This window comes from Desmodus rotundus, chromosome 8, assembly GCF_022682495.2.
Source record: "Desmodus rotundus isolate HL8 chromosome 8, HLdesRot8A.1, whole genome shotgun sequence".
NCBI lineage: Eukaryota > Metazoa > Chordata > Mammalia > Chiroptera > Phyllostomidae > Desmodus > Desmodus rotundus.
Window position 1 is genome coordinate 47,435,056 of NC_071394.1, and position 17,364 is coordinate 47,452,419.

Genomic DNA, 17,364 nt, shown 5'->3' on the forward strand with positions numbered 1-17,364 from the left:
CTACATTGAATGGGAAAAGGAAACCACATACCTGAAAGAATATTAGTGAAAAACATGTGTTACACTTCATACTAGTACACATGAACATTTATATTTTGCCTTTTTGTAGTTTTTCCTACATCCACAAGTTTCTGGTAGGTTAGTGAGTTTCTATTTCCGTGCAGACCTCCAAGTCTTTCACATCACCACCATGGAGGGGGGTGGGGGGCGTTGTACACAGAAATGAAGACAAACTGAAACATTGAATTATTCCTCTGCATGTTTTCCTTTCACAGACCAGGACAACTCACTGTATTATCACCAGAAAGGAGATGTGACCTTATTCTTCTCTATATTATCTCTTAAAAGAGGTACTTTCCTCAGTGTTCAGCCATTCACTGATTGTGGACTTTGAGTTTATTCCATTCTGCTTATGGTTCAGCAGGGCTGGCAGGAAAACCATCACTGTGTCCCATTGAGAGTATCAGTATGCAAGGCTATCAGTATAACAGAGGTCATTTGCAGTGTTTCTGATGCCTACTGGCCTGGTAGTGGCTTTGTTTTTGTACAGGTTCAATGACAACATCCTGGAGGAGCTTGTCAATGGGTTGAAGTACTCTACCCAGCTAGAGAAGGGCTAGATGCATCAGACCACTGACACCAGCACATGTTACACTGAAGTGAGAGCTATCTCTGAAGGGTCTCCACACCCATGACCCGGAGTTAACATTCCAGTGCCTATGACCAGACTCAATGTGTCATCTCCCCCAGGAGCCTCCAATGGCTTTCCCTACCCTGTCCCACAGTGCCACGTACAGAGGAATCTGGACCTCAAATACTCTCTCCAGCTACAAGTGAGGATACAAGAAAATACCTTTTCTAATAGTAATAGTAGGAAACATGGTTTTTTGTCATAGTAGACAAAAGCATATTGGTACTTTTCTTGATCTCGTTTTATCTTTTTTGATCTCTTCATTTTTTATTAATTGTTGTTTTTGATGTTCAAATACAGTTTTCACCATTTTCCAACCAACACTTTCCCTCACCTCACTCTCCCCCTCCTCTCACCCTCAAAACCATCCCCCGTTTGGCTTTGTCAATGTGTCCTTTACACATGTTCATTTAGGACCCTTTCCCTTCTTTCCCACATAATTTCCATCTCCTCTCCCCTCTGGTAACTGTCAGTTTGTTTGCAATAACAATGTCTTTGGTTGGATTTTGCTTGCTTGTTGTTTTGTTAATTAGTTTCCACTTATAGGTGAGATCACATGGTATTAGTCTTTCACCGCCTGGCTGACTTCAGTTACCATAATGCTCTCCAGTTCCTTCCATGTTCTTGCGAAGTGTAGGAACTATTTCCTTCTGCTGGGTAATATTCCATTGTGTAAATGTACCACACTTTACTGATCCTCTCGTTTAATGATGGGCACCTAGGACGGTTGCAGCCCTTAGCTATTGTAAATTGTGCTGCTGTGAATATAGGGGTGCAGAGGTTCTTTTGAATTAGTGTTTCAGGTTTCTTAGGGTATAACCCCTTCAGTGGAATTGTTGGCTTAAAGGCATTTCCATTTTCAGAATCTTACGGAAATTCCATACTGATTTCCACAGAGGCTGCGCCAGTTTTCCTTCCCACCAACAGTGCACCACAGTTCCCTTTTCCCCACAAGCCTGCCAGCACTTACTGTTTGTTGACTTGTTTGTCATGGCCATTCTGACTAGTGAGAAGTGGTATCTCCTTGTGGTTTTAATTTGCATCTCCCTGAGGGCTAGTGATGCTGAACATCTTTTCAAATGTCTCGGCCTCCTTGGAGAACTGTCTCTTCAGGTCCTTTGCCGATCTTTTCATTGGATTGTTGGTCTTCCTGCTTTGGAGTCATGTGTGTTGTTTGTATATTTTGGAGATCAAAGCCTTGTCTGAGATATCAGTGGCAAATAAATGTCCCATATTTTCCCATGCACTTGGTTCCCCGTTCATTTGGCTCACGTTTTCTTCAGCCACGCAGCAGCTTTTTATTTGGATGAACTCCCATTTCCTTATTCTTTCCTTTACATCCCTTGCGAGGGGACATATCAGTTACAAAATTGCTGTGTGGAAAATCTGAGATTTTCTTGCCTATCTTCTCCTCTAGGACTTTTGTGGTATCACAACTTTTATGTAAGTCTTTTTGCCATCTTGAGTTTATCTTTGTGTTTGGTGTAAGGTGGTGGCCAAGTCACATGTTTTGCATGTCGCTGTACACATCTCTCAACACCATTTGTCGATTAGGCTATTTTCATTCCATTTTATGCCTCTTCTCCCTTTGTCGCATATTACCTGACCATAGAGACATGGGTTTATTTCTGGGCTCTCTGTTCTCTTCCATTGATCTATGTGTCTGTTCTTAGGCCAGGCCCACACTGTTTTCATTACTGTGGCCTTGTAATATGGTTCGATGTGAGGTTTGGTGATCCCACCTACTTTTTTCTTCTTTCTCAAAGTTGCTGCAGCTATTCGGGGTGGCTTATGGTTCCATATAAATTTTTGAAATGTTTGTTCTATAACTGTAAGATAAGTCATTGGTAGTAAAATAGGGATTGCGTCGAATCTATAAATTGTTTTTCGGTAGCATGGACATTTTGATGATTCAAACTCTTGTAACCCAAGGACAGGGTATATGCTTCCATTTATTTGTGTCTTCCTTAATTTCTTTCTTCAGTGTTGTGTAGTTTTCTGAGTACAGGTCTTTTACCTCCTTAGTTAGGTTTCTTCCAGGTACTTTATTTTTCTTGTTACTATAGGAAATGGGATTTTTTTCCCTATATCTGTTTCTGATATTTCATTGTTGGTGTGTATAAAAACGCCTTCAATTTCCGAATATTGACTTTGTATCCCGCTCTTTCACCAAATTCACCTACTAGGTTGAGTAGTTCTTTGTTGGAGTCTGTAGGGTTTTCTTTGTACACTATGATGTCATCTGCCAACAATGAGTTTTACTTTCTCCTTTCCAATTTGTATGCCTTTTATTTATTCTTCTTGTCTGATTATTGTGCCAGGACTTCCGAAGTTATGTTGAATAGAAGTGGTGAATGCGGATATCCTTGTCTTGTTGCTGATCTTAATAGGAAAGCTTTTAGTTTTCACCCATTGGGTATGATGTTCTGTTTCATTTATGACCCTTATTATGTTGAGGAATGCTCCCTCTAAGCCACTTTCTTGTGTGTGGTTTCTTTTTTTTCATAAATTTGTGCTGCAGCTTATCAAATGCTTTCTCCGCATCTATTGATATGATCATGTGATTTTGGCTTTTCCTTTTCTCCATGTGATGTATTGCCTTACTTGATGCGCGAACATTGTACCATCCTTGCATCCCTGGGACGAATCCCACATCATCGTGGTGTATGGCTTTTTCATGTATTTTTGGATGCAGTTAGCCAATATCGTGTTGCGGTTAGTGTCGATGATCATCAGCGATATTGGCCCGTAGTTTTCTTTCTTTGTTGTGTCTTTATCAGGTTTGGGATTAGGATGATGCTGGCTTCATAAAAAGAGTTTGGGGGTTTTCCATCTTCTTGGAATTTTGCATAGTCTGTGAAGGATGGGGATTAGCTCTTCCTTAAATGTTCTCTAAGATTCTCCTGTGAACACGTCTGGTGCAGGGATGTTGTGTGCTGGGAATTTTTGCTTCCTGCTTCGATTTCATCAGCTCTTATTGGTCCTTTCAGGTTTTCAGCTTCTTCTTCTTTCAGTATTGGAAGATTATATTTTTCTAGAAATTTCTCCATTTCACCTAGGTTTTCACCTTTCTTGGCATATACGTCTTCTTAGTACTTTTAAAAAATCCTTTGTATTTTTGTTGTGTCATTGCAATCTCTCCTCTTTCATTTCTGATTGTGTTTATTTGGTTTCTCTCCTTTTTTCTTGATATGTCTGCTGATCGGCTTGTTCATTTTCTTTCTCTTTTCAAAGAACCAGCTCCTGGATTTCTTGCTCCTTAGAATTGTTCCTTTATTCCCTATGTCATTGAATTCTGCTCTCATCTTGGTTTTTTCCTTCCTTCTACTTGCTCTGGGCTGTCTCTGTTTTTGTTCCTCCAGTTCCTGTAGAGGTAGACTTAGGTTATTTATTTGAAATGTTTCTATCGTTTTTACATAGGCCTGTATCGCTGTGAACTTCCCTCTCAGGACTTCATTCTCTCTGTCCATGAGTTTTGGACTGTTGTGAGTTCATTTCCGTTTGTTTCCAGAAACGCTTAGATTTTGTCCTTGATATCCTTCTTAACCCATTCATTCTTTAATAGCATGCTATTCCATCTCCATGAGTTTGAGTGTTCTTGAGGTTTTTCCTTTGGGTTGGTTTCTAGTTCCAGGCCCTCATGGTCTGAGAAGATGCTTAATATGATTTCAACTTTCTTGACTTTGTGGAAGCTTGTTTTGTGTCCTATCTCGTGGTCTATCTTTGAAAATATGCCATGTGCATTTGAAAGCGTGTGTCTTTTGCTTCTTTGGGAAGAAACGTTCTCTCTCTCTCTCTCTCTCTCTCTCTCTCTCTCTCTCTATATATATATATATATATATATATATATATACACACACACACACACATCAGTGAAGTCCATTTCATCTAGGGCATTGTTCAATGCCACAATATCCTTGTTGAATATTTTTTTTGAAGATTTGTCCATTTTCACAGTTGGGTGTTAAAGTCCCCTAGTATAAGTGTGTTGTTGTCTATATCTTTATTGAATTCCTCCAAATTTTTCCTTAGGTATTTGGGTGCTCCTATGTTGGGTGCATATCTGTTGATAATGTTTATGTCTTAGTGATGGTTTCTTTCCCTGAGTCTTACGAAGTGTCGTTGTGGGTCTCTTTCTATGGTGTTTCTTTTGAAGTCCATTTTGTCAGATGTAACCTTTGTTTCCCCTGTTTTTCCTCCCTGCCCGTTTACATGGCGTATTTGTTTTCCAGCTTTTCAATTTCAGTCTGTGTAGGTATTTTGTTCTGAGGTGGGTCTCTTGTAGGTGGCATATGTGTGGGTCATGTTTTCTTCTCCGTTCGGCTACCCTATGTATTTTGACCAGAGCACTTAATCCATTTACATTTAAGGTTATTATTGATAGGTTCTTATTCACTGCCATTATACTCCCTTTGCACCTTTGTTCCTTTCTCTCTCATGTTTTTTGTCTGTCTTCTTAAAGCAGTCCCTTTATCATATCTTGCAATGCTGGTTTCTATTCTTTTTGCCTTTTTTTGGTCCGGGAAGCTCCTTATTTTGCCTCCCATTTTCATTGAGGACCTTACTGGATAGAGTAGTGTTGGTTACAGGCCTTTGTATTTCACTACTCTGAATATGTCTTGCCATTCCCTGCTGGTGTGTAATGTTTCTGTTGGGAAGCCAGCTGCTAGCCTTACTGAGGTTCCCTTGTATGTTACTTCCTGTTTCTCCCTTGATGCATTTATGATTCTCTCTTTGTCCTTAAATTTTGCCATTTTAATTAAGATGTGTCTTGCAGTGGGCCTCTTTGGGTTCCTCTTGATTGGCACCCTCTCTGCCTCCTGGAATTGTGTGGCTTTTCCTTCATCAAATTAGGCCAGTTTTCCACAATGACTTTTCCAAAAGGTTTTCTATCCTTTGCTCTTCTTCTACCACACCCCTTCATTCATTTCTAGTCTTTTTTCATCTTCTTGCTTTTTCAGGGAGTTTTGTTTTTCTACCTGGTGTCCCTACTAACTGACTAGATCCTCTGCTTCATCGAGCCTACTTTTGATTCCTTCTACTGTGTAGTTTAGTTCAGAAATTGTATTCTTCATTTCTTCTTGGCCATTGGTGTTTGCCCTTGGTGATTCCTTTGTTATTCTGAAGTACTTTGAGGTAAGTTCCTCATAATTGCCTGGTAATTTTTGTAATTTTCTTTCAGATCATGAACTTCCTTATAACCATTGTTTTGAACTCCATATAAGATCGTTGACTTGCTTTTATTTCATTTAGCATTCTTTCTGAGGATTCCTACTTTCCTTTTGATTGGAGTTTGTTTCTTTGTCTTCCCATTGTTAGTGGGACTCTTCTTTTTAGCTTCTGTCTCTTAGATTGATCTCTTTTGACTTTCTGCCTTTGAGGTGTGAACTTCTATGATGAGAGGTCTGGGAGATTCAGTGGTTCCGTCTCCTTGATCACTTGTGCCGGATGTCCTTGGGATATCCATTATACCTTTTATGATGGTGTGCTGTATGTAATTGGGTTTGATTGTCATTGGGTCATTCTTTCATGGGTCCTTCTCTGCTGCCGGTTGACTGAGGGTCACTCCACCCACCATGTCTTGTGTGCTGTTGTGCGGGTGCTGCCTGAGCAAAACCACAGATCCCAAGAAGCAAACCCACCTGCAAATATTGCTCCTCTTAACCATCACACTATCAATAGCAAACGAACAAGTATTAATAAGGGTGTAATTACACTAAGAGTATTATATGAAAGGAGAGTGGATATGAGATGACCTGCCGACAGAGAAATGATTTTGAGAGTGCAGATGGCAGAGCCCTGATAAGAGTTGGGAGTTGGAGGAATGGAAGGAGAAAGGGTAAAGTTTACCTCATGAATAAGGAAAGGGAATGAGGAGTGTGGAATGGAGTATGAGATGGGAAGCGTATATATCAGGTTTAAACAGAAAGTAAAGTAATATAAAATAAAGTGATTGAGACAAAGAAAAAGGAAGGAAAAATATTAAATAATTAATTAAAATATAGGAGCCAAATTGAAGAGAAAGCTACACCAGATTACCATCAGCAACACACAAGCTAAAATTAATATAGGTGATATGGGAATATGAGGGAAAAATAAACAAAGAATAGTCTAAGAGATATTTAGAGGAATGGGAACTGATTTTGTAATGATAGAGGGAGAGGGAATCCTAAACGAGGAACGACACCAGACTAAGTGAAGAAAAAATTAAAATGTTGGATGTAAAGGAAAAAAAGGAGAATAAAAAGGAAGTGCAGAATGAGAGAGGAAGGGAAGAAAGACAAAAAGAAAAAGAACAGGCTAAGACAGCAGAATTATAATTGGTGTTGAAAAAAAAAAGAGTAACAGAGGAGTCCAGTAAAATGTGTTATCTGAGATGCAGATCAGTTTCTAGAGTTGACCTTGAGCAAACAATGCAACAACAAATACCCTACCCACAGCCAACTAGCCAAGTTTCTTAAAGGTGTAGAGAGGATGTGGGTGTTTTAAAGGCTGGGCAAAAAGATGTGAAATGACCCTTGAAAAGAGAATTTATTTTGAGTGCCTGGACAGGGGAGAAACAGTGAGAGTGTAGAATGGGAACAAGTTGTAGCTAGGGAGACAACCAAATGTGAAGTGAAAATATTGCTAGGACAGAGGAAGGCAAAATGGACTAAGAGATGGGAGGCGCAATGCGTGAGTTGAAATGCACTGTAGTACAAAATCAAGTTACTTCTCATGTACAACCTGGCTGGACAAGAAATGAATGTTATAAAACTACGCAGGAAAGAAACTATCGCAAATCATGAAGAAGACCATGGTGGCTTTCATCTTGGTAGCCTCTTGTATTTACCACTGTGTTTTCTTTCTGGATCTGTCTCTGCTGAAGACAGATGCTGACCCAGGCAGCCTGTTCAATACTTCCAGTGATCTGCCCTCACTGGCTGTCTCCTGCAATTGTTAATCTGGTTACTCTGCATTCAGGAGTCAGGTTGAAGCATCTTAAGGGGGTGGGGCAAACCCCTGCTGCAGTGCTGCCTATTGTTCCCCCTCAGGCTGCTGCTGCATCTTCCTTCTCAGTTTTTGTTCTTTTTAAACCACCTGCCCCAGATATCTGCAGAGCAGTGAGGTTGCTAGTCTTGCAGACCTTCAAAATGGAGGTGGTTTGCCACAGTGAGGCAGTCTCTCAGTGCTGATAGATAGACGTGCTGTCATTCACTTCAGGTGTCATGGTAGCATGTACCACTTAAGTGTGCCCAACTGACTGAATAAATTTGCTCGGGATGCCATGACATAGGACCCCAGTGTGTGGTGTTTGGGGCACACACTTAATTTGTCACAATTCCAGAGAAGTGGAGTAAGTAGTGAGGGTGTCGGCAGGGCTGGTTACTTTACTGGGGGGGGGGGTCTCTGCCTTGCTCAGACATGGCCATCTCATCACTCCTTGTCATATGGAGTCCCCTCTGTGCTCCCATGTGTCCTCCCCTCCTCTTCTAAAGTCCCTGGTCAGATTGCATTAAGGCCCATATCACTGAATTCACTTAACATTAATAACTTGCTTTAGAACATACTCCTCCACGCCATTTTGAAGTTCTAGGGTTTTTGAAGTCATAGAATTTGGTTGACACACTTAAGACAACAACGTTTACCTGTACTCTCCTCAGCTGGGAGGACAGCACAGGTAAAATCTCATCAGCCGCAGCCAGATCCCAAAAGGAAATCTGAACCATGACAGAGCCAAGAGAACTTTTGTGATGATGACTGCTGCCTTGCACCCAGCCTGGCCCAAAGGTTTCTCATTCCTTTATATTTAGAGCAATGTGGGGAAAATAAGGACAATGGTAAACTTACAACAACATATAAACAACAGAAAAATTTACCAATCTGATTTCAACGTGTCCAAGGCAATCCCACAGTGAAAATCAAGGAAAGTCTTGATTTTTCACACCCCCCAGCCACCATTGACTCACCTCTCAGCCACAGGGATTGGACTTTCCTGAGCCATTTGCTCAGACTCCTGCCTAGTGACAAGCTCTCTCCATTCAGGAATTACCAGGCACTTCCCCTCTGCACTTTCTGCATCTCAAAATTACCTTTCCTGTAAAAGAAGTGGAAAGAAGTGTCATTTGGGAAGTCTCTGGCTTTCAAAGGCTGTGTTTCTCCATCTTGGGCACACTTTACCAATGGAGTGGGACAGTGTTCCCCAAACTGTTTCCATCCATGTGAGGAATAGATAAGGCTCAGGTAACTAAGAGGAAATGCCATACAACCCAAGCTGTGGAGAGGTCTCTGTTCTAACCTGTGTGACCTTGAACAGCCATTTCCTTCCCCAAACCTGTGTGGTTTCATCTCTACAACGAGGGTGCTCTTTGAGGTCTTGTGTGTACAAAACTCTTCATACATACTATTAGTGTGGAAAGTCTGTTATGCCTCATCTTCAATAAAAGGTCTAGAAATATGCCCTGGCAGAGTGGCTCAGTGGTTGTGTGCTGGCCTGCAAACCAAAGGGTAGTCAACTTGATTCCCATTCTAGGGCACATGCCTAGGTTGCCTGTCAGGTCCCCAGTGGGGAGCATGTGGGAGGCAGCCACACATTGTTGTTTCTCTCCCTCTCTTTCACTCTCTTTTCCCCCCTCTAAAATGTAAGGTAAATAAAATCTTTAAAACAATGTCTAGAAACTAAAAATTGTATTCACCAAACTTAGATGGTATTTTTAAAACCTACTGATAAAACCCTATTCACTGTGGGCACTCCTCACCCTTCTCCTGCACAAGTCCTTGAGGGGCTGAGTTTTGGATGAGCTCTAGACCTAAGTACTCCTGATGATCCATGGTGATGCCACTGGCAGGATGTCTATGCTGGTCCCACCCAGGGTGCAGCCAAGTTCATGCTTAACCTACATGAATCCTTCAAATGGCAGGCCCTCAAGGGAGGCACACTGAAGAAGGTGGCAGATGTCGTGGCTCCAGCTTTCCTCGGTGGAAACATCTCCCACCTCACCACACTCAGGGCCATGTACCAGGCTTTCTCCAGAGCCCAAATGTTCTCGGACGATCTGCATTCTTGGTGAGCATGTGCCCCATTTTCAGCACAGCTGTGTTTCTACCCTGTGATAGCTGTACGTCATAAAGATGTCACCGTATATCTCTGAGCCTCACTTTGTTCCTTTGAAATGTGGGCTGACCGAGGACACACCTCATAATGTTCTTTTAGGGACTGCTGTGGGGAAAATCCAGGCAGGTCTCAGCTGGCCCGTGGCTGCACAGACAGGGCTTCTAGACGTGCTGTGGCTGCTCATGGCAATTATTATTATTTTTTTACTGTCCAACAAGGAAACTCTCCTCCCTCACCCATCACGGCCCTTGGCATTTCTGAGCTTGGAAAAGCAAGTGGAAAACAATGTGTCAAGAAGGTTGGGAAAGCACTTTCCTGTTATTTGCCCTTGTGTTTGACTTTGCCAAATTTGGGTTCTGTGGGGATCGCAAGGTTCCCCAGGCCCACTCAGATATCTGGGATGGTTCTGGTTGGAATTCATGTATTTGACAATGTGCATGACGCACCCCCCACAAGTAGGCCCTACTAGACGCACTCAGCATAACTCAGTGAATGAAGCAGACACAATCTCAGGGCTTCAGTTCTACTCAATGAATCAGTCAGTGACAATAGGTAACTTTTTCAGCTACTGGACTCTATCCACCACATCAGAGAGGATCAAGGTCTTCTTGTCACCCGAAGGTCTACCTGCTTATAATGAAAATGGACACTCACTGAGGTATGAAATTAAAAGTTGTGTTTTGTTGGGTCCAGAAGGAAGATGTGGTTTGTTGAGAGCACACTGGCTGTGGCATGGGGGGCCTGGCACCAACAAGATCTTATGGATTCCCAAGGGAAGCCTGAGCTCTGCTGGTTTCTCTCGCAAGAGTATAGACCAGAGAGAATGGTGGATGGGGTCCCTAGCATCATAGAACTAGACAGAGGCTGGAATGCATTTTGCCCTAGGGTCCCTAACCCACCACAGTCCACTCCTGCTCAGCCTGCCCCTCTTCAGAGTCAACTCTCCTCACCACCATCCCCAGGTCCAAAAACGAGATGTGGTCAAAGCCTGCTAAGCAATATACCTCCAACCTCAGTGTAGATGAGCAGATGCATGAAGGGTTGGGGTAGGCAGTGTATAGACCTTGAGAAGAATTGTCATTGGAAAGAAGAGACACAGGGTCTCCATGCTAAACCTGCTTCATTGCCATGCCTGCTCCTCCCAGGACAGCCACACAGGGGCCAGGGTTGTCATTGGGCTGTGCCCTGGTTGGCCATGGGCATGCTCAGGGGCCCTGTCCCAAACAAGTTTGTCCTGGGACAGCAGCTTAGAAGGAGAATTTCAGACTCTGACTCTGCTGCCCATCTGCCTCTCCACAGGGCCATTGCTTCTCCAAGGGAAACATGGGCGGACCAGGTGCAGGTTTTCCGCCAGCCCCTACATTTCCCCCTCTTCCATCTGAAGCATGCCTTGGTGCAGGTCAACTTTCCTACTTCCCAGCAGCTGTGTGAGGCCCAACTTCTTTGGGTCAATCTGGAATATCCACAGCCCAAGGATGCAATGCCAGAAGGTGAGGGATCTGCAGTCTGCAAAGATGATCTGGGAAGGGGAGGTTCATCTGCACCAATTCCCTTAAAGGAAGGGGCACCTTTCCTGGCTCTGGAAAAACAAAGAAAAATCAAGTGTGAATCTGCTTTTTTCTCCTGCTCCTCCAGATCCACTTCCAGAGTTCGAGAGCAATGCACATCCACAGGAAATACATGCTCTTTCGCTAATGGCTGGTCCAGCTAGAGGAATTCGCTTGGCCTGGCCTAGCCTGATGCAGTGCCTGAAACCAGGATGGGGGCATCTGTTTTGCCTTTTTTTTCTTGCCCTATTAGAAGTTCTAAGCTTTATACTAAGTAAATAAGAGAAATGGACCCTAACAATAGATATATAATAGGAAAATAATAATTTCCAACAATTTACCAGTTTGTTTCTACAAAATATATTTCATTAAATAAAATATGATAAAATATATAGAAATAAAGTTAATTAAAAAGATGTGTGGACCATATGTACTCATATACATATACATAGAGTAATTTTATGTATATATAAATACACACACACACACACACACTCGTATATATATGGTGGAGTGTAAAAAATGTTCGCTACACCATATATTCTTAAAATACCTTCTAAAACAGATTTAAATTTTATCATTCAACAAATATAAAGTGATACAATGATGGAATCGAATTGGAAATGTATGCACCAATACGTTACCAGTAGTAACTATAAAAATTCAATCTAATAGAAGGGACTGCTCTTTCCCTTTCTGCTAAGTAACTTTTGGGGGTTTTCTACAAGAATCATGTATTTACAATAACACATTTTAATACTAAATATTTTTATGTTGATGCTTAAGTGTCTTTACATTCAATAATGGGACCATTATCAATAATATCTTTCTAAATTTTCTCTAGCATCATTTTATAGCTTGAAAGGGTCAGATTAGATGCTATATTACTTAACGGGCTACAAGTTTACTTCACTCAACCTTTAGTTGACTTTGCTATTTGAGGAACCATAACCACTCTAATGAGCTCTTACCATCACTGGGGTTAGAGACTGAATTTCTTTGGTTGTAACTTAACTCATTCAAAAGAAGTATCCCCAACGAACAAACATTCCCTTTTTGGGACCTACAATTTAACATAACAGTCCAACTCAAACTTAGGAAAATGCAATGGATGTTTTGTGGACCTGACCTGGGAATGGAGCAGGGAAGACTCAAACCAGACTGTAGGGTGTGGGTTCTTGCCTTCCTATAGAAATGATTTCACGACAACATCCCGGTGACGGTGTGTGTTCATTAAAGCTGAGAACAGTGAAACAAAGGAAGCACTTAGGGTAGAGGACACAACAGGACACAGCACATGATGTACTCTGCTTTGGTTCCCTAGAAACTTTATAGAAAGAAGTAAGCCAAGGCAGGGCTGCACTTAGCTCACTGGCAGGTCAGAGACAGGATCAGAGGTTAGCCCAGGACAAGCTGACACTGTCAGTTGCTCCCCTGGTTGCCCGTCTCACAGGGACCCTTTGGTTTAGGAGGAAGTTGAACATTCAGGCCCTCAAAGGGGCATGGAGTGCTCTTGAGGGAGCCCACACTGGCTCTTTGTCTTGGGGATTTTATCAGTCTTCTCCCTGTGAAAATTTGGTGGGAGGGTTTCAGTAAAATAAAGCTTTCAGGTGTGTTTTTCTTAAGCTGATGCCTCAAAATGAGCTTATGGGGGAGTTTGGTGTGATTCTTAGGTCTGTTTTACTGTTTTACGTTTATTTTGGGTCTGTCTGGCTTTAATCAGGTGTTTGTTATTTGTTCCCCTGACTTTATTTGTCCTTGGGTTTAGGTGGTACAAATGGCATAAATTGGGTCTCTCTTCTCTCTCTCTTCCTGCCCTGGGTGCTTTATGCTATGTATTCTCTGTCTAGAGAGGGAGACAGGTATAAACCATTTTCTCTCAAGCATCCTTGGTTAGGGAAGGTAAGGTTTCATGACTCAGTAGCTGGCTGTAAGTTTTTGAAATTGGGTGGCCTTGTTTGATTTTCTTGGGTCAGTTTCCCCACTCCATATGTTGCCAGAAATTTTCCCAGCTTCTCACTATCCTGTCTCAGTTCCATGAGACAATTTTGTATTTAAGCAACATATTCATTTCTAGTCCTATGTGTAGGGCCATAGTTCACTGACACAACTGGAACAATCTACAATTAAATTGAAGTCCAACACATCAAAAATCGTAAGCTAATGAATAATATTGGAATGCAATCTGTAGGCAAGTATTTGAAAACAAATTGCGCAGTGTAACATGAAGTCCCATCACATAAAAGCATAAGGTCGTGGCTGACACACAAAGTCAGTCACTCTCATGTCTGTACTCTTGCTCTGGGGGGACACCTATTTTCTATGTCCTGATTCTTATCCTCTTTGAATGAAAACCAGCTAGCTGGTCTATAAAACAAGTCGACATGGACCACGTATCCAAGATGAAAGCCTAATTATCTACATGAACTTAATTTTCAATTTTACTTATTTTAAATGAAAAAAAAAACAATTTTAAAAACTTGTATGTGGCTAATGGTGACCATATTGGACAGACTAGTTCCAGATACTAGCCAGTAGATTTGAAATCTTCAGCACTGAATTTCAGGATACCTCTCCTCCACTAGTTCCACCTAGAAGATGTTATAGGGCCATCAGTGTTCACAGTATCAACAGGAAGATCCTGATCAGACCCTTTCCACCTGCCATTCCGAACCTCCGCCTTGTGGGCAGAGGCAGCCTCTTTCAGTAGCACTTTGATGCTGAACTTCCCCTTTTCCTGGCAGTTAGGAAAGTTCAGACCAAAGTGTCCTGAAAGACAGTCTCATAGTTAATTTCTGAGGCAATATGTTCTTCTCTGATAAAAAGAACAGTAGTGAAGAGAAGACTTTTTTCTCTTTTCATACTGGGAGGTATTGTCACCTTCTAGTTGCTGGCAGTTATCTTGTGACCATGAGGGAATAGTGAAGAAGAAGCAGCTTACCTTAACATCATTGAGTAGCTAATTCTACTCTGGAGCCACCTTCATGTGGAGTTGCTCTTTTGTGAGAAAACAAATGCCTACTGTTTAAGCCGTATTTCATCAGCGTTCTGTCGCTTACAATCCTCAGCACCCAGCTGAATGAGATCCTTAAACTGCTGATGGTGGGCAAAGTTGTACCATTTCATAGGATTTCAAGAAATGTATAAATGTGTGAGCAGGGAGAAGGACAGAGGAAGATGCGAGTGGCTTGAAAGCAAATTCAACTCTCTTCCAACACTTCTGGTGCCGATCTGTGGGACAAAAGGCATGACACAGCTCTCAGCTGGGATGAAAGGGTATGAAGCCAGTGAGGATCTCAAAGTGTGACCAGACAAAAGCATTGAAGGAGGGATAAGACAGGAGGAAAAAGTCAGTCAGATCGGGCAGGGCCTGAAAGGGCACACTAAGGGTTTTGGACATGTTTCTACAGGCCTGAAGAATCCATTGCAAGTTTTCAGTAAACAACACGATCATATTTACATTTTCAAAAGATCCATCAGGCCCCAGGTAGGGTAGAGAATGGTACGAAATGGGGCAAAACTGGATGTTAAGAGATCAGAGACAGCACATCCTATCAAGAAGCTATGATGTCCACATGGCTTAGTACTCTGAGTGCTAACTTGATCACTTGAAATTGCAATCATTGGGTCAGGATGCAAATGTTGAATACATATGACAGCAAGGAGTCTTCATGGAACTTGCCAGGATAATTTCAGCAGTTTTAAGATAGTAGCAAAATATTCCATATCCTTTCTCAGACCACCCCCTCCCAGAAGAATCTAGAAACAAAAAAAATTACTTGTGAAATATCAAGATTTACTAAAGTGTTAAGGGAAAGGGTGTGAAGTCAGCTGAGAGAGAGAAAAAGTAGATCAGTTGCACATAATAAGTACCAGAAATCAACGCACCCATATCTAGAAAGTTAGTGTATAATGTTAAGAGAAAAAAAGTATAAATCAATCAGGAGAGTGGGCACAACTAGTAAGACATGGGGAAAAGAGTGAAATCAGATTCAAGTCTCACAGCAATTATGAAAATTGGTGCCCTGTGGATCAAGGATTAAATGTGTAAAGAAAATATGTCACTGTTTTGGAAGAGGCTATGGCATAATGTTCTCAAAATAATGTAAGAGTTATTTAAACAAAACCCAAAGCAACTGATAAATTGTATCAATTCAAAATGTAAACTTCTCTTGTTGAAAGGACATTATGAGGATGTGAAAGGAAGCTCCTTCTGGCACACAGAGCTAGAGCAGATTTAGTGTGTAGTATTTTTTTGCGCACATATTAGTTTATTTCTGTTATATCCTTAAATGTTTTTAATTATTTACATTTATGCCATAGAAAATGATCACCTAATACCTACATGATGTATATCCCATATCTGTCATTGGTACACATGACTGATTTCCTAATCAACATATTTCCCTTGACCCTTAGTGTTTTCTGAAATTTTCATCAGCCTAATCTCTGTGACACTTTTAAATTATGCCCTCTAAATTTATTTGTGTTAAATCCAGTTTTTTTTATTGTTTACGCTGTTGTAGCCTTCTGAATTTTCCCACCTTTACCCCTCCACCCTACACCTCCCCACTTCCATAGTCATTCCCCACACTTTGTTTCTGTTTATGGTTCTTCATATATGTTGTGTGACTAACCTTCACCTTCTTTCAAACAATCCCCACCTGGCTCCTCCCATCTTACAGCTGTCAATCCATTTCATGATTCTATGCCTCTGGTCCTATTTTGCTCACTAGCTTATTCTGTTCATTAGATAACTCTTTTAAGTGAGATCATCTGGTATTTTTCTTTTACCGACTGGCTTATTTCACTTAGCATAGTAGTCTCCATTTCCATCCATGCTCTGGCAAAAAGTGGGGATGTTTTCTTTTTGCTTCATCATATTCCACTGTGTAAATGTACCACAGTTTTTTAATCCACTCATCTAGTGATGTGCCTAAGACACTGTTACCAAGTCTTGACAATTGTTAATAGCACTGCTATGAACATATGGGTGCATAAGTTCTTTTGAGTAGATGGTTCTGAATTCTTAGCATATATTCCCTAAAGGGGAATATCTGGGTCAAAAAGCAGTTGCTTCTTTAGCTTTTGGAGGAAAGACCATACAGTTTTCCACACTGACTGCACGAGTCTGCATCCCTACCAAGAGTACACTAAGGTTCCCTTTTCTCCACATCTTTGCCAGCATTTGTTGTCTGTTCATTTACTAATGATAGATGTTTTGGTAGGTGTGAGGTGATATCTCACTGTGGTTTTAATTTGCAACCCTCTGATGGCTGGTGATGTTGGGCATTTTATCATATGTCTATGGACCATTGGTATATCCCTCCCACAGTGAAAACATCTTAGTATTTCCTTTCAAAGTAAGGAAAACCCACACTAGAAGGATCTCCGATGTGTTTTACGAGGAACCAAATGAGAAGAGGGGAATGTGTCAGCAGAGATAAACTCTGGTATGCTGAGGAATTTAAAACACAGTTGTGAAGGGCAATTGGATGTGTTAGAACTCTCAATCCAGTAGTCCCTCCTGGCAAGTGGCTTAATGAGTCATTATTCGTGTCCCACAAATGTGAGAGCTTAAGTAGCTTCTTGGGGTAGTGCAGAAACCCAGCAAACTTTTGTAACATTTTTGTTATGGAAAAAATACATTCCATTTGTTATTATTATTTAAACATTAGCTCAGTGTTATCATGTATGGTAGGCAATATTTAAGCACCACTCAAACCAAGAGAGCAGAGAGTCCCCAAGGGCAGGTAAAGGCAAACAATTAGGCCCCCAAATACGGCAGCGACCTCTGTAAAAATCAAGATCCCAGAAAAGAATTCACTGCCAAGGATGGCACACTCTTGTGGCGTCGACTCCCATTTCAACCTAAGGCTCCGTCAGAAAGAAGGTCATGTGTGCTGCATGTTCTACAACAATGTGGAAAGCTGGTTGAGCAAGGAGGTGGCAGAACTTTGCAGGAGACCAGTCTTCAGCAGTTAATCAAATAACCTGGTTACTGCCAGTCACTGTGAGCTCCTTAAGCAAGT

At 41.5% G+C, this 17,364-nt stretch overlaps 1 protein-coding gene across 1 annotated transcript in view; it reads left to right on the plus strand.

Moving 5' to 3' along the window:
• LOC112321601 (uncharacterized) overlaps nucleotides 1-11,694 on the plus strand; it is a 95,185-nt gene extending 83,491 nt beyond the window's left edge. The window contains exons 32-35 of the mRNA XM_053930456.1: nucleotides 9,592-9,737; nucleotides 10,351-10,443; nucleotides 11,085-11,275; nucleotides 11,421-11,694. Coding sequence (XP_053786431.1) covers nucleotides 9,592-9,737; nucleotides 10,351-10,443; nucleotides 11,085-11,275; nucleotides 11,421-11,614 — 624 coding nt within the window. The 3' untranslated portion in view covers nucleotides 11,615-11,694. The remainder of the gene's footprint in view (nucleotides 1-9,591; nucleotides 9,738-10,350; nucleotides 10,444-11,084; nucleotides 11,276-11,420) is intronic.
• Nucleotides 11,695-17,364: the final 5,670 nt, after the last annotated feature.